The following is a 25,185-nucleotide window of genomic DNA, read 5'->3' on the forward strand; positions in this document are numbered from 1 at the left end:
AAAACATCCGTTCAAAAAATCAAGAATTCAATGTTAGTAATACAAATAATTTAACTCACTTAATCCTAATTTATTGTTCAGTTTGATTTGGAGACAACTTAAAAAGAATTGTTTTAATAATTTTGAAATCTAATATATGGTATTTGCTTCTCACTTCCTCCTTGAGTTTCACGGTGGTCCTGGAGCTTCCGTGGTGGTTGAGAATATGATTATGAAAATGGATTTGATTCAATCTGGGCCATCGAAGGGAATGGATTAAATGGGAAGGCTGAATTAGAGAGGAAAAATTACGCGGTATGATAAATCTTTCTACTATGTTACGCGGTATGGATATAGTTTAAAATAATTACGGCTCGCAGCAATCATATTTACTTGGTATGGCAAATATCGCTGCCAGATATACATATGTGTAACGATCCATAAGGTCGTTTTGAGTACTTGAGTTTTTTAATTCATAAAAGACTCGTCCCGTAAATTTTTAATGGATATTTTGGACTATTCGATAACCATAGTTATTTAGTTAAGGGGTAAATTTAAATAACTAATTTAATTAGTGGGCTAAGTTGATAATTTATTTAACACTCTATACCAATTATTAAAGGAAAAGGATAGGGTTTATTACTTTTGGTACATAATTATTTTATTTAGAAAAGAAAAGAGCAAAGAGGGCAGAAGCGTACTTGGCAGACGAACGAGAGGAGTACAACTACTTCCGATTGGAAACGTGAGGCATTGAAGAAAGAAAAATCACCGGTGAATTAGCTTGCTTTACTTTGGTTCTTCGGTTGAGGTATGTTATGACTTTATTCTATATCATAGATAGACTCTCAATAGCGATTGATAGTCATTGAGTAATGTGTGAAGTTTACTATGCATTTAATTGTTGTGGTTTGGATGATTGATATGTTGTTGTGATTGATCTGAAATTCCGAGACTGTGAAATCCATAATCTTGAACTTCCCTATCAAAAATGGTGCCTTGAATAAAGAAGGCTTGATGAAATATTGTTAATGAAGTGGAATGTAATAATGAAGAATGATAAATCAATTATATTTGGATCAGGTGTCACATTCCGGCACGGTAATATTAAAGAAAAACAAATTAAAATGACTTAATACTACCCAATCTCCAAAACTCATTTTTCAAAAGAGTGTGATGTGGAGGCTTGAGTCCTCATGTGTGATCTTGATGTTGTTGACTGGTTATGTAATTATTCATTGGTTGTCACCTGTTAAGTGTTGTTGTTGATTTCCCGCTATTACTTTATACATATTGATTTCTATTTTGAGTCGGGTGATGATACCTTCTCAATACATATTGTCCTGTACTGACCCATACTTGTATCTTTTCTTGTTTTATTTTGTGGAGTGCAGCGAGTGTTCCACCGACTTCGACTCGACCTCAGCTCTAGTCAGTCTCCAGTTCATCGAATTGCAGGGTGAGCTATTATTCTAGCTGACGATGGAATCTCTTGTCATGGCATAGTGTTCTTAGTTTTTGGACACGTTATATTATTTATTTATTTGGTGTTCGTTAATTTGTGACTTAGTTTTAGAATTTAGATGTCCTTCATGTGATGACTTTCAGGTTTTTGGGAAAACGTATTTATTTGAGCTTCCGCGTTATTGTTATATTTATTAGTTGGGATTTGTATCGTTGGTTCTTCCACCTAGGAGGTTAAGTGTGGGTGCCACTCATCGCCTATTTTGGATCGTGACAAACTTGGTATCAGAGTTTTAGGTTCAGTGATCTCATCACACAAGGACAGGTCTAGTAGAGTCTTGCGGAACGATACGGAGACGCCTTTACTTTTCTTCGAAAGGCTACGGCACTTTAGGAAAACTCCATTCCTTCTTTCTTTTATGCTATTACTTGAATCCAATTGGTATCTAGGTGATACAAATTGGTATCTGACCTTCTTCACTTTATTTTTACAGATGGTTAGAACTAGAGCAACCAGGGCACCTAAGCCAGCCGTTGGGGATGTAGGCAGAGGAGGAGTAGCAACGAGAGGCCGTGGTAGAGGTCGCGGGAGAAAGCCCCCCAGGGGCAGGATCCAGATAGCTGGGCCAGCCAAGGAGAGCGCAGCGACCCCTCCACCGGCTGATGAGGTAGTTAGAGATGATGTTAAGGTGGAGGAGGAGCAGGTTCATGAGAGAGAAGCACCACCCCAGCCTACTCCAGAGATGATCCACCAGGTTCTCACCTATCTTAGTGGGTTATCCGATCAGGAACAAGCTCCCCAAGCACCTCATATTCCAGGAGTTCAACATGCAGCTGTTGTGGCTCCCCGCATGACTGCGTCCTTGGGAACAAACATGTTTTCTCGATTGACTACAGGGCCGGTAATGACTAGTGACCAGCATGATCTCTTTGTTAAGTTCTTGAAGTTGAAACCCCAGTCTTTAGGGGTACTGAATCTGAGGATGCCTATGATTTCCTTGTTGATTGTTATGAGCTGCTTCATAAAATGGATATAGTAGAGTGATTTGGTGTTAAGTTTGTGACATACCAGTTTCAAGGAGACGCTAAAATGTGGTAGCGGTCTCATATTGAGTGCCGACCAGCAAAGGCACCACCTATGACTTGGGCAACCTTTTTTGACTGTTTCATGGAGAAGTATATTCCTCGGACCTTGAGGGACAAGAGGAGAGACGAGTTCCTAAATATAGAGCAAGGGAGGATGTTTGTTGCCGCTTATGAGGCAAGGTTTCCTGCCTTAGCCAGATATGCTACTCAGCTTTGCTTTAGTCTAGAAGAGCAGATTTGCCGCTTTGTGAAGGGATTGAGGTCAGATTTACGGATTCTAGCTTTACAGGTTACTGCTTCAGCAAAATCTTTTTAGGAAGTGGTTGATTTTGTTATAGAGGTGGTGGGGGTGAAGCCAGATAACTTCGCTAAGGAGACAACGTTCAAGAAGTTTTGTAAGAAAGGTGAGTTTAGTGGTTCTTACTCCAGAGGACAGAGTTCTGGAGATTATTCGACCCGTCCTATTCAGTCTTTCTTCGTCTTCACAAAGACCCACTCTTGACCATAAGACTTATTACGGATATGGTGATCCTGGACATATCAGAAAATATTGTCTAAGGCAGAGTCAGGCTTGGCATGATCAGGGTTATAGAGCCCCAGCAGTTAGAGATGGAGGCGACGGCTATGATAGGGGCCGTCATTCTAGAGGACGTGGTGGCCAAGGTCGTGATGGTCACTAGTCCGGCCAGAGTGGCGGGCAGGTTGGAACTACTAGAGTACAGCCTAGTAAGGGAAATGGTCAGACAGGTGACAGAGCCCATTGTTATGCTTTCCTTGGGAGGTCAGAGGCAGAGGCATACGATGCTGTTATCACATGTATTCTTCTGGTCTGCGATAGCTTGGCTTTCTTATTGTTTGATCCTGGATCCACATTTTCTTATGTAACTTCCGCATTTGCTAATGGACTTGATTTACATTGTGACTTACTTGACATGCCTATTCGTGTTTCTACTCTTGTTGATGAGTCTGTGCTAGTTGAGAAAGTGTATAGATCTTGCCTTGTGACTTTTGTGGAAAGCAGAACTTATGTAGATTTGATTATTCTAGAGATGGTTGTCTTTGATGTAATCTTGGGTATGACTTGGCTCTCTCCAAATTTTGCTTTCTTAGATTGCAATGCTAAGATTATGACATTAGCCAAGCCTGGGATGGATCAATTGGTGTGGGAGGGTGTCTATCTTCCCACCCTAGTTCGGATTATCTCTTTTCTTCGTGCTAAGAGGTTGATTAGTAAGGGTTGTTTAGCCTTCCTAGCACATCTTAGGGATGATAATTCTGAAGTGCTGTCGATTGAGTCTATCTCGATAGTGTGTGAGTTTATGGATGTTTTCCCCACAGACTTACCTGGTATGCCACCTGATAAGGATATAGATTTTTGTATCGATCTGAAGTCCAGCACTCGCCCTATTTCCATTCCACCTTATAGAATGGCCCCGGCTGAGTTGAGGGAGTTGAAGGCCCAACTTCAGGAGTTATTGGGTAAAGGTTTTATTATATCGAGTGTCTCTCCTTGGGGTGCTCCAATTTTATTTGTGAAGAAGAAGGATGGTAGCCTTCATATGTGCATAAACTATAGGCAGCTGAACAAGGTGACTATTAAAAATAGGTATCCCCTTCCTCGCATTGATGACTTATTCGATCAGTTGGAGGGTGCTTGTGTTTTCTCAAAAATTGATTTGAGGTACGGTTACCATCAGCAGAAAATACGGGCAGCAGATATACCGAATACTATTTTTCGAACCAGGTATGGACACTATGAATTTTTGGTAATGTCTTCTGGGCTTACAAATGTGTCTGCTGCTTTTATGAGTCTGATGAATGGAATCTTTAAGCCATATTTTGATCTCTTTGTTATTGTTTTTATTGATGATATATTGATCTACTCAAAGAGCAGAAAAGAACATGAAGAGCATTTGAGAATTGTGCTGGGATTCTTAAGGGAGAAAAGGTTATATGCCAAATTCTCCAAGTATGAGTTCTGGCTTGATTCAGTGTCTTTCTTAGGGCATGTGGTTTCTAAGGATGGAGTGATGGTGGATCCCTAAAAGATTGAAGCAGTGAAGAGTTGGGCAAGGCCCACTAATGTCTTAGAGGTAAGGAGCTTTATTGGTTTGCCTAGCTACTATCGCTGGTTCGTCAAGGGATTTGCTTCCATTGCTTCCAACTGACCAATCTGACCAAGCAGAAAGTTCTATTTATGTAGTCGGACGAGTGTGAAGAGAGTTTTCTGAAACTCAAGACCTTATTGACTACTGCACTGGTTCTTTCCCTGCCAGTAGAAGGTAAGAATTTCATTGTTTATTTTGATGCATCATATTCTAGTTTGGGTGCAGTGCTAATGCACGAGAAGAATGTAATTGCCTATGCTTCAAGGCGATTAAAGGTGCATGAACATAATTACCCCACTCACAATTTAGAGTTGGCTGCGGTTGTATTTGCATTGAAGGAGTGGAGACATTATCTATATGGGGTAAAGTGTGAAGTGTATACAGATCATCGCAGTTTACAACATGTGTTTACTCAGAGAGACTTGAATTTGAGGCAGAAGAAGTAGATGGAATTGTTAAAGGATTATGATATCACTATTCTTTATCACCCGAGAAAAGCTAATGTAGTGGCTGATGCCTTGAGCAGAAAGGTAGGGAGCATGGAAAGTTTAGCTCATTTGCAGGTTTCCAAACGTCCATTGGCTAGAGAAGTTCAAACTCTGGCTAATGACTTTATGAGGCTGGAAGTAACCGAGAAAGGAGGATTATTGGCCTGTGTGGAGGCAAGATCTTCTTTCCTTGACAAGATTAAAGAAAAGCAATTTGAGGATGAGAAGCTGAGCCGGATTCGTGATATGGTCTTGCAGGGAGAGGCCAAAGAGGTCGTGATCGATGAGGAAGGTGTCTTGAGGATTAAGGGGCGGGTATGTGTGCCCCACATTGATAACTTGATTCAGACTATTCTTGTAGAGGCTCACAGTTCGAGGCACTCTATACATCCTGGTGCAACCAAGATGTATCACGATTTGAGACAACATTACTGGTGGAGCAGAATGAAGCGTGACATTGTTGATTTTGTTACCCATTGTCCAAATTATCAGCAGGTAAAATATGAGCACCAAAGGCCTGGAGGGACACTTCAAAGAATGCTCATTCCTGAATGGAAGTGGGAAAGGATTGCGATGGATTTTGTGGTCGGCCTTCCAAAGACCTTGGGTAAGTTTGATTCTATATGGGTGATTGTTGATAGGTTAACTAAGTATGCTCACTTCATTCCAGTCAAGGTGACTTATGATGCTGAGAAGTTAGTCAAACTCTATATCCGCGAGGTTGTTCGATTATATGGAGTTCCGGTTTCTATCATATCAGATAGAGGTATAGAAGTGTATAGAAGTTAAACTTCATTCACTATTTTTGTATTAGTTTTTTCTTTTATTGTAGAAGCAGATCTAAAATTTAGAGTTTATAAATTACTTTAAGTTAATATACAATAATAATCGACAACCACGATCCACTTATCTACTTTTCTATCACATTTTTTTGTTCCCCTTTTTAAGCAAGTCAAATAATCAAAGCCTTTGCACATAGTAGTACTTTAATTGTGCGCGAGAGATAATCATGATCCGAAGGGACAATGGTTGAACATAAACTTTTAGAATTTGAATTGAAGAAAATTACTGTAAAGTTCTATTATGTTTTATTTATAGAACTCTTATGTGTAATTGTTCGATTATGCATATATTTCACCCAAAATAATGAATTAAATAAGGATAGGTGGCATTTGAACCCAAAATAATCATTGAAAATGAAATTGTGATTTTAAAAAAAAAAAAAATCTACCCCCACACATACCCAACCCAACCCTCCCCCTTGGGACACCATTTCATCTGCTCCCCGTCCCCAAACAAGTCTTTTCTTCTTACTTTTGTTGCTGTTCATGTTGAATCATACAAGTAATTTACATAAGGTCAATAGTAAATTGGGATGGTTGTTTGCTGGCAAATTGATCCATGAAATGTTTTTGTCAAAATATTTTTAAAAAAGATATTTTTTATTTGATAGGTACATGTTGCCATTAATAGAAAATAATTTTTGATAGGTACTAAAAGATTATTAAAAAAAAATCAGTTAAAAGCTTATAAGAATTAGATGAATTAAGTTATGATCCACATTTTAGTATAATACATCTCAACTTAAGTAACTTTTGGACAATCATTTACTAACTCAATTTATTTTAATCCGCTCAAATTCAGATAAATCTGACATTTAACACCTCTAATTAAGTACCATTACTTGTATGTGTGCTTAAACGTACAGTACATTTAACCAAAGATATGTCTCACTAGTCCACATTAAAGTTGAGGACCAAAAACAACTTGCAAAATAAATCTTGGGGGTTCAATTATTGTACTTACTCTTGGAACCAAAATTTATTCATGCATGCCAATTTACTCATAACATATATGTGCTATGTCTGACATTATTGTAATGGTTATTAAATGGCAAACAACAATCTTTTGTATAAGCAAATTCATAGAAGTGGAACTTGGTCAGGAAGCTTGCTTTGTTAATAAAAGGAAATGAATGAATAAATAGCAAAGTGAGAGTGGGAAATTTAATTTGGACCCTGTTAGGTGAAGACAGCTAGCTTGTCTTAATGAAGGGCATTTCAGGTTTTTGGAAGTTGTGAGTCATACAAAGAGATGGACAAAATCGTGTGATGGAGCAAGAATATACATGTGAAACACAGATACGGAGCGAGACGAGCAAGAGAGAAGCGAGGCGAGAGAGAGGCGGTTTTAAATGAGGTTGTAGCTCAGCCTCTATCTATATGCATCGAATACATTGAATCTTGCTTTAAACTCTGACAAGATTTGTAATTATCAAAAATGTCATTGCGTTATGTAACTTCACTCTATACTATTGTGTTTTGTGAAATTTCCTCTTTTTAATATATGTTAATTAACTATATTTTTTTGAAATTTTGGTCAAGACGGATTGGTTTTCTTTAAATTGAGTTTGTATTTATAAGATTAAGAATACTAAAAGTTGATATGTGTTAAAATGAAGAGTAAAAATTATCACTCATTGAAAAATTGGATTTTTTGATAATTATGACTTTTTGTTACTAAAGCGAAAAGTTTATACTTTGGTGTTAGTAAAGTGAAAAATTTATAAGTTTTCTATTTAAAAAAATATAATTATGTGGCTTTAATGAAAAAAAAACTCAAGCCTATATAATCATTTATGAAATTTAACACATTAAATCTCGAAACAATTCATATGAAAATTTTGGTCCTGAAAGTGGAGCTAGTTAACTTATCAAAATACATATATCACCAAGGCACAAACTTTCATCAATAAATCTCTAAAAGAAAATTATAATTCGAATGAGAGGGAACTAAACCTCTCGCTAAACAAACATGTAAAAAATAAAAATCTTGCAAAATTAAAAGTTCTAGTATTGCATCAGTGTTGATAACATATATTTGCTCTTGGACAATATTACAAAGTGAAATACTAATATAATGATAAAATAAAATATAAAAATAAAAGGAAGCATGAGGGTGAATGGTTAATAAAAGATATCAACGTTAATGCTCATCAATGCAAATTTAATATCAAAAATAAAGGTAACAAGACAGCACATTCAATAATGAGATAAAGTGTCAAAAACACAAATAAATTATTTTATTTTATTGAATTTCATACTTAAATTATTGAGAATATGAGTATTATACATAAATTATCACTTTGAAAAATACTCATCTCTCTTTTATTCCACTCTCATCATAATATGTGTACTACAATCTCTCTTTTATTTTCAAAAAAAAAATGTCACATCACACTATGCATAGACAAAACATTCCACCTTGACAAAAATTAAATAAATTATTAGAAGTTGAAATTAAATATTAAGTATTATCCTGTTCCACCACTTTCTCTCACCATATCCCTCACCCCCATTTTTTTTAGTTTTATTTTTACTTTTTAAATTTATTTTATAAAAATATTTTTAAAAAGTTCTTACTTCATCCCCCCCACCCCCCCACCCCAAATTAGATATTATTTTAATTTTTTTAAAAAAAAATTATATCCCGCCTGACCTAGCCCTATGCTTCCAAAAAAAAAATCATTTTGTGTTAAAATATATATATATATATATATGATTTTAGGAAAGTATTTTTGACTTGCCGCAAGATTTTTCTTAAAATAAAATTTTTATTTCTTTTATATTTGATACGCAAGTAGAAAAAAATTCCTAAAAATATATTTACATATCTAACTCAAAACGAAAAAATATAAAAAAGATAGAAATAAATTAAGAGCGGAGGGTTAGAGGGGTGGGTATAATTTTATTTTTTTAAAAAAAATAAAAATAATAACATTTTTTAGGAAGGAGGGGGAAGAGGGTGAAGCAAGAATTTTTTTAAAAAAATATATTTATATAAGACATTTTAAAAAATAAAAGGACGGGAATTGTTGGTGGTAATTGGGGGGGGGGGGGGGGAGGTGGTGAAGTGAGTGAAAAAATATTTAAATTTTATTATTTTAAAAAATATTATTTTTTTGGAGATAAAAAATATTTTAGTCTTTAACTTTTAATTAATATTAGTAGTTTATTAATTTTTTTCAATGTGGAATATTTTATCTATGTGGCAAAATTTTTGCAAAAAATAGAGAGAGTGTATGTAACTCACACTTCTAATAGTTTATGTATGAAACTAAAAAAAGAGAGGATAATTTAAGTGTGTTTTTGATATTTATCTTTACAATAAATAATATTACCTGAAAAAATAATTCCTCCGGTCCATTTTTATTCGTCAAGTTTGTTTTTTTACACCCTTTGAGAAAAATATTAAATAGGGTGTAAGTTGACTAAATTATCCTTAATTATTTTTCTTATTAATTTTAATATTTTTTTCACCACATTAATATTTTTTTATATTTGTGACCAAGAAATGTGAAAACAAACGACTAATTATGTCATGGACAATGAGGTTACAAGGCTGATTAGTCATTCTAATTGAATGATGTACAAGATTGCTAAAATTATAGACCGTAAGTAAAAGAGAGAGAGATATTTTCTTAGTGGTGTTGGCCATTATCAAGAATGAATCGTTTTTTCGTGTGTTTTGATTCTGAAGGTTGTCGTATCTTTTTGAGGGCAATTATTCTTAATATTAAATAACTATATAAAATAGTAATATTTGAATTTAGAGTTACATAACATTTTTAATAAAATTAATTTAATAAAGGAAAAAAGATCAAAAATATCTCCAACTTTTGTTTATTAGTTTACTTTGTCTCTATCGATAAAATTAAGTTAATCCTATCATGTCGTTTGTAAAGTTTGCACGCGTAACCCTAATTTAACAAAATCCCCCAAATTCAATCAAAATTAATCCGATTTTTTAAAAAATGACTCATTTTCATTTTAAACCCTAATCTAATCCACACCCAACCCAACTACAAGTAACCCAAACAAATATACCCCTCCCATCTCACCTAAATTAACTACTAACCCCACAAATTCAAATCAATCTCCAAGAACCCCCAAAATAAGAAAATCTAATAAAGATTTTTAAAAAAAAATCACTTGCTGTGGCAAAAAAAAATCTTCAAACGCGTTCCTCTCTATCACACACACCTTTACCAAACATTCCTCCAAATCCTCCTTTCCATTATATTTCCATTTTCTAAGGAAACTTTCATAAATTAAAAAAAAAAATTGCTTCCATCACCTATCCTCTCTCCGTCTCCAGCTAGACAAACATGGCTCATTTAGAAAGAAAAAAAATTAATTCAAATTTTAATTAATTAGCCAGACAGATTCCTAATTATATACATATTTATAGAGACCATTTTCCATTAATTGCATTCTTTGGTCTCTGGATATTCATAAACAAGACCCGTATTTTTCTATCACATTTTCTTGAGAAATTTTTTTAAAAGGTTAGATGCTTATAAAATTGAGTCTTTTATAGTAAGCAACCTTTTTTTTTTTGAAAAAAAAAACAGCAAATAGCATCAAGATTGGAGAATTTGCTTTTTTTGTTGTTTTTCATTTTTTAGAATAAAAGACATGAATTGTTTTTCATGTTTTTCGTTTCACGAGAATAAAACATCTAATAATACTAAAAAGAAAAGAAAAGAAAAGAAACATCAACTTCTGTTCATCCTCATAGAGAAAATCTCTCGCCAGTACAAATATTGGCTTTTGCCACAGCAAGTGATTTTTTTTTTTGATCTTTATTGCATTTTCTTATTTTTGGGGTTCTTGAAATTGATTTGAATTTGTGGGGTTAGTAGTTAATTTAGGTGAGATGGGAGGGGTATACTTGTTTGGGTTACATGTAGTTAAGTTGGGTGTGGATTAGATTAGAGTTTAAAATGAAAGTGGGTCATTTTTAAAAAATTGAGTTAATTTTGATTGAATTTGGGAGATTTCGTCAAATTAGGGGTACGCGTGCAAACTTTACAAACGGCAGAAGTAAGATTAACTTAATTTTAACAATAAAAATAAAATGGACTAATAAATGAAAGTTGAAAATATATTTAACCCTTTTTTCCTTTAATAAAATATACCTATAACTAAAATTTTCTTGAAAACTCAACAAAAGCTAAATAATACAAAACAGAGGGTTGGGCTATTCGGTTTTCACGGGTAGTACTAGTAGGTCAGTCATCAGTAGACTTCCGTGGTTGCCTGTTAAAACTTAAAATTGTGGGCTTGAACCTTATTTTGGCAGAAGTACACAAATATGTATTTTTTTGAGACATAACTTCAGATATTCGCCTATAAAGTTTGACAAATTTTGGACATTTTGTTTGAAGTGTGGCCTTTTAAATTAAGGATAAACTTATGTTTTTGTCTAAAGTTTGGTATAACTTATCAAAAGTAACTTGAGACATTTTCACTGAAGTTGTGGATTTAAAAAAGTCAAATATCAGATATTTTTCTCTAAAGTTTGGTATGGCCTGCCAGACGCCACCTTCGAACATTTTTAACTGAAGTTGAAGTTGTGAACTTAACAAGATCAAACTTAGACTTCTAGTACTAAATTGTGAATTTAACATGACTTCAAATATATAATGACTTCTCAATTTCAGACATTTTTTCGCCCTCCCAATTCGAAGACCCTTGAAATGCCTAAATTAAGCAAAGAAGTTGTGACCTTCCCAGCTCTAGGAAACTTCATTAGTATTAAAAACTGTTTAGAAAGTGTGGCCACCTACATTGACTGTTAGTATATAATTAGTGATACTCTAACTATTTGTGTCATACTTAATTGTTTTCAGTGTGCAAATTGCTTCCATATTCAAAGAAAACTTGAGGAAAATTATCAAAAAGTATTTAACAAATCATTGACCACCTCTTGATATACTTTGTCTGAAGTTCATTAATACTTATACAAATATAATAATTTTTAAAAAGTGATTATAGGTAACATATAAGTCATCGTTCAATAATATGTTGTGTTCATATTACATCTTAATTAATTATATAACGCATACACAACTCTGGAAAATGTTTCACATAATGCAAACTAATAATTTGGCTGATCCAATAATATATAATACTAATAACAAAGACATTAATCTATACTTCTAGTTCTTGGATTGATCTGTAGAAGTAGCCATTAATGTTAACGGGCGAAAACCATGATCAAGACTGGCTTTCCATACTTTGTCAATATCAAACATCATGTCACCACACTCATTCTCATTCCAACCTTCCAACGCGTGCAAAATCCCAGCTATTCGCCATGCACTCATCACTCTTCTTGGCAGCCAATTCTGCAATTAATATTGTATAATAATGTTATTTCATTATAAAACAATCGGAAAATATTGAAGAGAAATGAATGAAGTATTACTATATAATAATTACCTCACAAGAGTCTACATTTTCGAGATGTTTAGATGTAATCATAGCTGGTGTGTTGAAGTAGAAGCAATCCTTGCGAGCTTTCCTTGGTGGGAATTGTGAATAAGGAATGAATAATGTTCCTTTAGGCGCTTTCAATTGTTCATCTTCACTCAATCCATCCCCTACTAGCCATGTCTACAGTATATATATATATAATACCTCAATCAACAACTAAACTTTTTTTGCTCCTTTCTTATGAATAATCAAGATATAGGAGTAAGGACAGTATATTTCGATGTTGTTTAATTGGTTTATACGTACCTTTGAAACATAAGATTTCGACAGGACCAAGTTAGTTGCAGCCTCAGGGGTAAGCTTTGAATTAAGCCTCTTGTAATCTTCTTCATCTAACGTGGCAACCTGTGTATATTAAAAAGGAAATTACTATATACAATAATGAATGAGAGAAAGGAAAATATAAAAAAAAAATGGAGGAGATTCATATGATATAATCAAATATATACCTGAATTCCTCCCTGGCATAAGGCAAGGGCAATGGAGTTAGCAACTTTGGACAAACGACCTCGAAGGACAACTTGGGAAGTTCCTTTAGGAATGGAGTTTAGGACCACGGCGACAGCTAGGCTACTTCCATCAACCACCTTCACTTTCAATTGAGGATGCCTCTTTAGGTAAAGTTCACCATTACTATTCAACTTCTCTTCCTATAAGGTAATTACATTTTTGTACAAGTATTAATAGGGTGCAGAGGAGAATTCATAATAATTCTATTTCTCCCTAATACTCAATACTTGTGATAGCTAAAAGATGTTTTGCAATTGAAATAGGAAATCACATATTAAGAAGAGATCATGCAATTTTCAACAACATTCTCAGTGTAATCGCACAGGTAGGGAATAGAGAAGGTAATTAATATATACGCAAATCTGATCCCTACTTTGCATAGGTAGAGACTAGAGAGGTTGTTTCTGATAGACCATAAGATCAAGGAAAACATTTCAAAGCATGAAAGTGAGATCATGCAATTTTCTCTAAGGTATAAAGTAAGGACAGAGCATTATTAGTTTCCTTTACATATACATATACTCTGGACTTGCCTGATTTAAGAGTCCAAGGCTCAAAACTTTTATGCCTTTCTGATCTGCTTCCATGATGGCTTCCTCAATCAAGTTGTTAATAGTCTCTCTTTGCCATTTCATAAAGTACTACAACAAAAACAAGAATCATATCAGATAATCGCTTTCATAAATTATAAAAACAATCTTGAATATAATACTATAGATTACATACTTGTACGCGATACTTTGGTATAGCCCAAGTTTGTAATTTGATATTCTTGAACATATTTCTCTCGACAACAAATGTACGACCATAAATCCAAGTAATCATTATTGACCATAGTGTGACGGGCCACATTAACCAAAAATACCACTTAGAGGTATGAGGGTTCGAGGCCAAGGAAGCAAATCCTAGTCGAAGGTGGTAAATGGATTCTGGAGTTGTTAGATGTGTTAGGTGCACCACATCAGGCACTTCAGCTTCTCTTTCAAGTGACTTCTCATACAATGTGTCCGATGACTTGTCCAATGTATCGTAGATATAGTCATACATTGGCATGAAGAGAGAATAATTTGTCCTGAATTGAGTGTGATGTAGTGAGTGGTACCTGAACCATCAAAACGTTTATCATAGTGGCAAAAGATTGAACCAAATCTTAAACTATTTTTTATTTTTTTTTTTAAACTCTATGTCAAGTCAAACACCATCACATAAATTGAGAAAGAATGAGTAATGTTTTGTAACTGGTTAAAAACATTGTGTAGAGTATATATCTTTGACGTTTATATTTCTAAGATATAAAATGTATGTACTACATGGTCCCCCTAGTTAATGAGTTAGCTAGGCGTGTAAATAATTGCTATTCAGAAGTGGGGACTCTGCATATTCAACGTTTTGGCTTTTAAGATGCACTTTTATTTCGATTAGTTACCATTTTTACCAGATGATTTAATTGCGTAAATTGTTTAGCTCATTGAAAAACAGGGCGATAGAGAAGACTTACGAGGGCGTATACATGAAGTACTTGAGAGGGGGAAATATAGAGAAGATCCTCTTAGGAATGAGCTCAAAATTGCAATGACCCATGTTGTTCATCAAATCAATATAGGTAACATAACCACCAAATGAAGCTATTGAACCAGTCCCAGTGAATACAGTTGTGAACAATGGTATGGAAAAGAGTGTGAAATATGATAAATGCTCAGCAAATGGATGAATTACAGCTGCCAAAATACCAGCAAAAATAATAATTAGTATGTAGACGAATAGATAAAATTAATAAATGAGTTAATAGTCAAAAATGCATTTGAACTATCATTTTTTATCAGTTTTACGTTTCAACTATCCGTTGTTTCCTTTTTTTACTTAAACTATCATCATCTATATATTAATTAAAACACACATTGACTACTAATTGATCCCTTTTCCTACCTAAAATACCATCATCGTTCAGACTTCAAACAGGAAAAAAGATTCGTCACTCAAAATTAACAACTCATAGTTGAGGTTTATTTTAACAGATGGTGATGGTTTAGGCAGGGAAACAAAAGAAGAAGAACAACAGATGGTTTTGGGATGTGAAATTACTCGCGAAAAAAGAGATAGTTTTAATGTGGTTTGACCATTATCTGTTAATAGAATGAGCCTATTTTAAGAAAATGAACTTACAAGTGATGGGCTCAGTAGCAATGGAGGAATGATGATGAGAATGATAACGAGAGTAGAGAAAATGATGATGCAGAGCTCTATGAAGCCAATAATAGAGGAACTCGACCGGACCAGAATGAAGCAACGCAATAATAATGATCCCATCAGTCCTCCAAAAAGGCATGTGATGAGCTTGTTCCAGCAGCAGGTATCCAATATAGTATAACAGGCCATTAAGTATGATCTGATCATCCCTACAAAAACAATTTAACGTTTAAAACTCAACCTGTTAGCTCCAGTTTCGTCATAGATTTTGAAGCTGTGTTTGACATGCATTTTTACTTAGAAAATATTTGAAGTTTTGCGAGCACAAGTCTCAAAAAACTAGCATCAATTTTAAGTCGTTTTATATGGAAAATATTTTTTGTTGAAAAGTATTTTTTAGGTATTTGGTTGGCGAGTGAAATATTTGTTGAAAAAAATAATATATGTTAAGAGGATTTAAAATAATATTAGCAAAGATCAGAAAGTATTTTAACAAAATAAATTTAATACTAAATAATAATATAATACAGTAATGTTTAACTGTTAATGGAGCCAGTGATATCAAATATGAATTATGAAGTTAAAGAGTTAAAACACTGCCAGGAAAAACAACTTCTGTCCAGAAGTGAGAGAATTTTGAGAAAAACTAACTTTTGTCTAAACCAAACATCAAAAAATGACTTCCAATTTACCAATCACATCAATGTTTACTTTCTCTTGGAATTTAAAAAAAATAAAAAATAACATACACAGAAAAGATCATTTACCAGTTACTCTCTCTATCAACTTGATCAAACTCGATGCTCTTATCAACGATCCGATTATTACCCTTTGCAGTTCGGTAACGGGATATTGATATCCATATCTGGTTGTGAATCATTCTCGAGAGTAAAAGTGGGAAAATGATTATGTATACAATGTCCCTCTGCCTTCCATCTTTGCTCATAAAATATGTGTATGTGCTATGACACACAAATGGTGCCAATACCAAGTACTGAATCATTCCAACAAAGAATAATATATATAATTAATTAGCTAGCTATTATAATAAGAACTTCATGATGTTTATTTAATTAAGTGTAAAAAGATACTCATATGAAATAGTATAGTACCTTGAAGTTTCCAAGCCAAGTCCATGGCCATTCAGTGAGAATGCCAGGTTTAGAAGCCATGCTAGCCTTTGTACTTCTTCCTACCAAATTAAGCTCCTAAGCTTTTGTTTTTTACCAGCTTAGTTTGTTCTCTCTTTAAGCTAAAGTCCTCTCTTTATATAGAAACTCTCCTCATTTTTATTTATTACATTTCGTTTGAGTTAATTTAATTTAATTAAATTAGATTGATTTAATATTCTAAATTTAGATGATCAAAAATTATACAAAAAATACTAATTCAGTTGGAATATTTCTCATATTAATATGATTTAAAAAATAATCATAAAATATTGATAAACATTCATGTGGTTTGATTCTTGAAAAATAAATGTGACTAGTAAAAATGAACGAAAGAATATATTTTTCTTACATAGTTTCTAAAATATGTAGAATTTATCTCTAAATTTACTATCAAAAGTAAAAAGTTTGATTTTTAAAATTTAAACGATGTCATATAAATTGAAACAGATAGAATAGGAAAAATCCGTCCAATTAATGCCTTTTACCCCCAAAGCGTCCCTAGGATCGATAAGCACATGTAGCCAAAGGGGATTTAATTATATCATATTAATAATTGTTTTTAAAGTGAAGTGCGAAATTCAAAATGAATAAATAAAAATAAATGAAATGAATAGTTAATTATATCTTAATTTTTTAAAATAACGATAATTATTTTTAGATTATCCATTTTTAGTGTGGAGTAGTACCAAAAGGAAAAGGGTTTAATTGAATAATTCAAACATCTATTTTAGGAAAGTTTTGGTATGAAAAAACATTTATTATTCTCAACTACCATAGGGAAAAGGGTTTATTGCTGGGGGACTGTTTCTGCATTGTTGAAGAAAGTAGTAATGGCAGACCAACTAATGTGTTTCACAGTTCATATCTTTACTGCAAGTGTGTTAAATAGTTTTTGCTTTTTAAGTTTTTTATTTATTTAAAAAAATGTTTGGAAAGACAAAAATTTAAGCCGATCGAAAAGGTAAAAAAATAAGCTAAATATCAAAAACTAAATATTAGCGACATATGATTTTTAACTTTTAACTTATAAGCTATTTTAAAAAAAGTCAATTAAAACACTCTCTAAGTCCGAAAGCAAAGGAAAATAAGAGATTAATGAACATTGCAATGATCATGTATAAAATTTGGTATGCCAAACTTTAATTATATTTTTTTTGTGCAAATAATCAATGAAAGCTAGTTAAATGGAAAAAAAAGAAAGATTGAAGAATGGAAATGATAATAACGTTCCTTGTTTCAATCTACTAAATAAACTTGAAGAATATGTACAGCACATACAATTAACAATAATTATATACATATATAATTCTAGTATTTTTTCCTTCTTCCTAAAATTTCTACCAAAAAGATTGAAGAATCCAAATTGACAATTAAGGGTCTTATTTCTTGTGGGTCATGAAAAGGAAAATACTTCTAATACTCCCTCCATTTCATTTTACTTGTTTTGAATCTTGTGATTATTAAACTAAAAATATATATAATTTATTTAAATAGTTTTTGAATTTTGAAATCTTAAATAATATGAGATATGTAATCAAAAAGTTACTACTGCTACTAAATATAAAAAGCAATACTATTATTTTTTTTAAGCATACCAAAAGAAGAGGTAAGAGATATAAGTTGAAAGTATTTATCAATTTAAAGGACAGTTGTTGGAGCCTGATCGAGAAGTTCAGATGTTCATTCTGCGTGACGAGGGACAAGCGGTGGAAGAGGAAAGGACAAGTACAGGGAGCTATGCACCATAGTATTTAAAGTTTATCGAACTAAAAGCGGCCGAAGAATTAAATGGAGAGAGAGTTGATATTTCTATTTTAATTTTACTATTCAATTAGTTTTCACTATTTAATTAGTCAAAGTTTTTGAAAGAAAGTTTAACAGATGTTGGGAAAATTGATATTTAGTGAGGGTTGGCACCCTGTAGTGAATGTTATTATAAAGCTAGTTTACCGAACTAAGATATGTTTGATGGGTTTAATTAAAAAAAGGAAAATAAAATTATGTTTTTATTATTAATTATAACTTTTGACATGATGATAAACGTTTGATCCTGATATTAATACTATTAGCATGGTATGACTATGTTCATTATCCCCAAAAGATCTCACACTACAAAAATTATATATTCCTACACATTTATATGTTGTCATAAACATGAACTCTAATATGTCGTTACAATAACATATTTTTTTATGACGAAATTATTTCACGTCTCAAATATAACTAATTTTAAGATAAATAATAATCTGTCATAAATTGAATATAGTATTAACAACAAATAATATACTGTTGACTATTTAAAATTCGTCATTAATAAATGTGCCAAATCAGTTTCTGTCTTTTTGATGAAAACAAAATTTCTGCTACGTAGGAGCTTGTGTTTCATCACTAAAAGAAGGAACTAGGGAAGATGCAAGTAGTAGTACCAGTTTTCCTAATTTAATTTAATGCAAGTTATCATATTCTACGTACCCAAGTCCCAACTACATTTTTTCTATTATAAGATCCTCCAACCTCTTTAAATTTCATCTACTGAGTATTTATGTCTCTTAAAAAAAAAAACCGTCTGCTTGAAGAATTTCTTAGGATTTTTATATAAATGAATTCTTTTAAATTAATAATTATTCAGGTTTTTTTTATTACGATCGATAATATATTTATCTTAATTAATAATTAAAATCACCCCATTATTCTCCTTCTCTCTCCGCCCCTTTCTGCGTGCTTCTCTTCTTCTTTTTTCCTATTTATTCTTTTCTCTTTCTCTTTCTCCCTTTTTTTAAAAAAATAATAATTAATTATTTTAATTTAAAATTAATTTTAAATAGTACTGAAATGTTTGAAATTCACATATAATACTTATAATATATTTGTATTTAAAAATATTTTAATTATATATTTACCACATTTATTAAAAGATGCATATAATATGTATCGTAAATTGATTTCAAAATATATTATAATTATTGCTTATTTTTTCTCTTATTAATGGTGCTAAAATATATTATTGTATTATGAATATTTTAATTATATATTCACCACGTAATTGAAACATGCATATAATATATTGAATTTAAAATCTATTATAGTTATTTTTTATTTTTTCTCTTATTAACAGAATATATTATTGTATTAAAAATATTTTAGTTATATATTCACCACGTGCATTGAAATGTGCCTATAATATATTGAATTCAAAATCTATTATGATTTTTTATTATTTTTTCTCTTATTAACGGAATATATTATTGTATTAAAAAATATTTTATTAATATATTCACCACGTGCATTGAAACATGTCCATAATATGTATAATACATTGAATTCAAAATGTATTACAATTCGAATTCAATATTATACATTGTTATAAATTCGATTGTTGTTATTTCAACAAATATAATGCATTTCTAACAAGGTAAATTAATTTGAATAGTATTGGAATGTTTGAAATTCACACATAATACTTATAATATATTTGTATTAAAAATATTTTAGTTATATATTCACTACGCGCATTGAAACATGCGTATAATATGCGTAATATATTGAATTACAAAAATATTATAATTATTTTTAATTTTTTTCTCTTATTAACGGTGCTAAAATATATTATTGTATTAAAAATGTTTTAGTTATATATTCACCACGTGCATTGAAACATGCCTGTAATATAATATATTGAATTCAAAATCTAATATAATTGTTTTTTTTTTTTTATTATTAACGGAATATATTATTGTATTAAAAATATTTTAGTTATATATTCACCACGTGCATTGAAACATGCTTATAATATGTATAATATGTTAAATTCAAAATGTATTACAATTATTATTTATATTTATTTTCTTTATTGTGTTAGAAATGCATTATATATGTATTTAATAAAAAGATCATCTAATTTAAAAAATAGTAAAATCATCATTTTCATAAGATTCAATCCAAAATTAAATTTAAATTAGAATAATTAATTATTATTTTAAAAAAGGAAAAATAGAAAGAGAGAAAGAGAGAGAGAGAGAGAGAGAGAAAGAGAGAGAGAGAGAGAAAAGGGGAAAAAATGAGAAGAAGGAAGGAGAGAGAGGGGTCGGGTGGGAGGGTGGAGGAGGAAAGAGAACGAGTGAGAGAAAAAGGGAAACGGACTAAAGAAAAAAAAGGAAAGAGGGGAAAAAAGAAAAAAAAATGTTTTTATTTTTTTTAACTATTTCGATTAAAAAAGTATTATCATTTTTTATGAAGTTAAAATATGTACTAAAATTCATAATTAATGTTATATATTATATTATTTAAGAAAATGAGTTATTTTTTGAGGGGCGAGGGGTGGGTAGGTGGGGAATTAATTATCTAAATAACTCCTTAAATTTGATAATTTTTTTTAAAATAGACACTCAAATAACTGAACACTTAAATTTAGCTGAAGTGTGTCCTTTACACATAGAAAATATAAATTAAGGAGGAGAAAGTATTTTAAATGATAAAATTAGTAAATAAAAGTAAAATTATTTCGTTTGAAATTAAATTTATTGATTTGAAATATTGGCTTTATATATGTAGTCGACGCTACCCAGGTGACGATTGATCCTATTTTGTTTTGAACCCGTGACACTAGCTAGAGCCGTTTTGAACACCCTTAATCACAAGATATTACTGTTGAATGTGTAGGTTTCGATAGACCATCATTCTAACGCTGCCTACATCACCAAGTCTTAAATCCATTCACTATAATAATGCTCATATGGAGAATACTTTTATATATTGAGTCAAAAGTCTATTGAAAACAGTTTTATACCTCACAAAGGTACGAATAATGTAGGGATATGCAAACCTTTAAGTACAAAGTGTTTTTTTTTTATTTTTCATCCGTTGTTCGGAGCACGCATTGGAGCTCCAATTAAATTTGGATCGAGTATTGCAGGGCTTATTCGGAGTGACTCTCCCAACAAAAAGACTCAAATCCGAGACTTCTCGTTAAAGAAAAAATAGTACCATCACTACACCACAAACAATATTGGTGCTTTTAAGTTGTTACGACCCAACCCACCGGGCCGTGCAGACACCTACTCTAAAACCCAAATAGGAGAACCCTTGCAAAAATATTATGCGGAAGTTTAACCAATATCAAAATAATAGCTTGAAAAGTCAAGAATACACCATAATTGAATTTTAAAGCTCTAGGGTTTATTACAATGACACTTTAACACCCCCAAAGATACTAGTCTAACACGGGTACAAGAATATCTAAGAGTACCATTTATAAATAAAAATAAGACATAACTCCCACAATAAGAATTATAGCACAATCCCTGACTTTCGGAAGGAGAAACTATGGAGACAGGCCTAAAATTCGTGGGTTGTAGCCTTCCTTGTGCTAAAATTCTCTTCTTCCCTTTTTTCCAAGACTAGAGTAACTTTTTGGAGATTTCTAGTGTAACCCTTATCTATTTTGGCACTTAAGAAAAGACGAAGATAATAAAAATACGACACTTTTTGATTATGTCCCGTCGAATCCCGCTTTGGCGGCCTAATCCCGCTACAGCGGAATCAACACAGACAGTGTCCAGTAAAATGAGAATAATTTTTTACTCTGAACTTCAAATGAGGCAAACTTGGTGGCGTTGAAAACAAGACTCATAGACCATTAATTTGATAGGTTATGGGCCACCTAATTCATTATAGGCTGAGAAATATGGTCGTTTGAAGTTGACTTTAGTTTAAACTCAAGTCCAAAATTAAATCAGAAAAATTCTTTCAACTTAACTTTGAGATAGGAGCATAGTACGCCCTTAATTCACAACTAATGTACTCGCATATCAAAAAGTTGATTCTAATTTTATGATGAATAAAATTTATATACTTTTACCACATATATTTTAACGATGAAATAGATTGTTACAGAAGTACAAAGTTACGGAGACCCATCACTTGACAGAACGAATGAGGAGCAAGACAAAACTGTAATTTTATTGAGAAAATAGACACACATAACATGCAATTCATATCATCATATACATGAATAGATTTTTTTTTCTCGTTGTTTCTGCATTTGAAAATTCATTCATAACTTGTCCTTGTTGAATTATCGAGGGAAAAGGGTCACAACTTTAATTCCATCCTATAATTGAGTGACAAGTAGCAAACTAACAGGTATGAATATTTATTTAGAACCAGACAAGGTTTCAGGAGAAGAAGTCCTATGTATGAATATTTAATTAGAACCAGCAGAAAAGGTTTCAGGACAAAGAAGTCATAGCTATCGTTTGACGCATGTTCCCAAATATTATTGACAAATTATTTTGATAAAATTTTATTATGTATTTGATCATAAATTTTTTTAAAAATATTTGATTATTTTAAAAAAAATGATTTATATCCATAAGTTATAAAATTTATTAAAAATACTTAATATGTATTATCATTTTATAATGAATATATTTCGTTAAAAATAATTTTATAACATAATTGATAACAATTAATCAAAAAAATAATAATATGGGCAAGAACAATACATTAATTGCATACTCAATTTTGTCACTTCAATCTTGTCACTCAAATTATAACTCAAACTTTTTTCGAAGGAGGTAGATAAATATATTAGTTGGAATAGATAAATTATGGGTGTTTTTTATAAAATATAAAAATTTGAGATAATTTTTAAATATTTAAAATTTGCACGTATATATGATGTATAAGTATAAATACCTTCGCGGTGGGGCATTCTGGCTTGACGTGTGTCAATCAATATTTTTCCGGTAAAAAATTATATCGATATAAATGGGTAAAATAAATATTTATATATACTATGTATCTAATCGTCTCATTTTTTTAATATATATATATATATATATATTTAGTTTTTATAATTTGATTTTTTAATGAAATTTTTGATTCGGCACTGTCCCTGGTCCCTCCGTTCTCCTTGATGTATGCGAGGTCGTTGTGTTATTAGGGACAGTGAAGAAGGTAGAGTAAGAGATATTATGAAGCCAGCATATATTTGTCTGTAGATATAAATGCACGTTGATGCTTTCAGTTGGATTCGTATCATTCTTCAATAAAATTAGACATATATCCATGTATAAAACCTAACAGCTAAGGTAAGTGAGACACAAGCTTATCGATTGTTCAAATATTCATAAATGATACCACGTTCATACATCGTATACTCTTGATTATTGGAGCGCTTTTCAAATATAAGAAAAAGGTCTGGGGGCATATATTGTACTTAGGGTGCGTGTTCGGACGTGGAATTAGATATGAGAATTTCAAGTTTGGATATTTGGTTTTTGAAGTAATGAAAGTATAATTCAAATCTAATCTAAATAAGTATGGATTTGATTGGAACTTTTAAGTTCAATTTTAATTAGATTAAGACATAAGTGTCAAAAATATATCTGAAGTATTTCTCTGTTTTGAATTTCATACATAAACTATTGAGAGTATGAATTTTATACCTAAACTATCGCTTATTAGTTTGTGAAACATATTTCTCTCTTCTATTCTATTCTCATCATGATGTGTGTACTATACTCTCTCTTTCATTTAATTTTTTTTTCTCATTACACTCCACATGGACAAAACATTCCATCTTAATAAAAATTAAATAAATTATTAGATTTAGTTAAAATTAAGAATAAAGTATTACTATCTCCCGCCCAAAAAAAATTATAAAATAAAATATATATATTTTTCTCACCTCACTCCACCACTTTCTCTCACAATAACCCCCCCCCCCCAATGTTTTATTTTTATTTTTATTTATTAAATTTCTTTTATAATTTTTTTTTAAAAAAAAATTCTCATCTTCCCCTCCTCCAATAATAAATTAGATATTTTTATTTATTTATTTATTAAAAAGTTCTACCCCATCCTACCTAACCTTTCGCTTTCATTTTTTTTTCTTATTTTCTGTTAGATATATATATGTATGACTTTAGGAAAATACTTTTTACTTGCTGCAAGATTTTTCTTAAAATAAATTTTTATTTCTGTTATATTGGTACGCAAGTAGGAAAAAATATTTTCCTAAAAATATATGTACATATCTAATACAAAACGAGAAAAAAAAAAAATATATATATATATATATATATATATATATATATATATATATATATATATATATATAAAATAAGAGCAGAGAATTAGATGGAGTGGGTATAATTTATTTTTTTGAAAAAAAATAATAACATTTTTTTAGGAAGAAGGGGGAGGGGTGAAGTATGGATTTTTTTTAAAAATATTTTATAAAATAAATTTTAAAAATTTTAAAAAATAAAAGTACGGGGATTGGGGGGGGGGGGGGAGAGGCGGTGAAGTGTGTGAGCAAAATATTTCAAATTTTATTTTTTTTAAAATAATTTCTTTTTTAAAAAAAGTAATTTCTTTTATAAAAAAAATAATCTTTTTTGGGGGATTACTTTAATCTTTAATTCTAACTAATATTAATAGTTTATCTAATTTTTGTCAAGGTAAAATATTTTATCAATGTGACAAGTTTTTTTCAAAAAATGAAGAGAGTAGAGAGAGTGTATTAGATACACCACTGAGGTATTTCTCAAACTAATAAGTGATAGTTTAGATATAGAACTTACACTTCTAATAATTTAGGTATGAAACTCAAAAAAAATGGGATAATGTGTTTTTGACACTTATAATCATTTTGGAATATTTTTTGAATTTTGGCTTTTGACAAACCATAATACATGTCGCTTGTATATTGATACGAACAAGTATGAGTCATATCGTATTATATTACTTGTAATGAATTACAAATTTTACTTAATTAAGGATAAGAAAAGATAACAATTATATCAATTGCATAAGAATAGATAGAAAATATTAATAACTCTAAAAA

General features: G+C 31.3%; 1 protein-coding gene across 2 annotated transcripts; it reads right to left on the reverse strand.

The window, feature by feature from the left end:
- Nucleotides 1-11,958: 11,958 nt before the first annotated feature.
- On the reverse strand, nucleotides 11,959-16,414 carry LOC129886815 (very-long-chain aldehyde decarbonylase CER1-like). 2 transcript variants are annotated; one of them, XM_055961677.1, is made up of 10 exons: nucleotides 16,275-16,414; nucleotides 15,930-16,156; nucleotides 15,139-15,371; nucleotides 14,474-14,693; nucleotides 13,702-14,077; nucleotides 13,509-13,616; nucleotides 12,915-13,115; nucleotides 12,712-12,810; nucleotides 12,412-12,585; nucleotides 11,959-12,317 (listed from the first exon to the last, which is right to left on the reverse strand). In XM_055961677.1, exons 1-10 carry the CDS (start codon nucleotides 16,332-16,334, stop codon nucleotides 12,129-12,131), a joined length of 1,887 nt encoding a protein of 628 aa, XP_055817652.1. In that variant the 5' UTR covers nucleotides 16,335-16,414; the 3' UTR covers nucleotides 11,959-12,128. The 2 variants fall into 2 exon arrangements, with proteins under 2 accessions (XP_055817652.1, XP_055817653.1); XM_055961678.1 differs by having other exon boundaries at nucleotides 12,915-13,111; nucleotides 13,505-13,616.
- Nucleotides 16,415-25,185: the final 8,771 nt, after the last annotated feature.

The sequence above is a fragment of the Solanum dulcamara genome, chromosome 4, assembly GCF_947179165.1.
Source record: "Solanum dulcamara chromosome 4, daSolDulc1.2, whole genome shotgun sequence".
Lineage (NCBI taxonomy): Eukaryota > Viridiplantae > Streptophyta > Magnoliopsida > Solanales > Solanaceae > Solanum > Solanum dulcamara.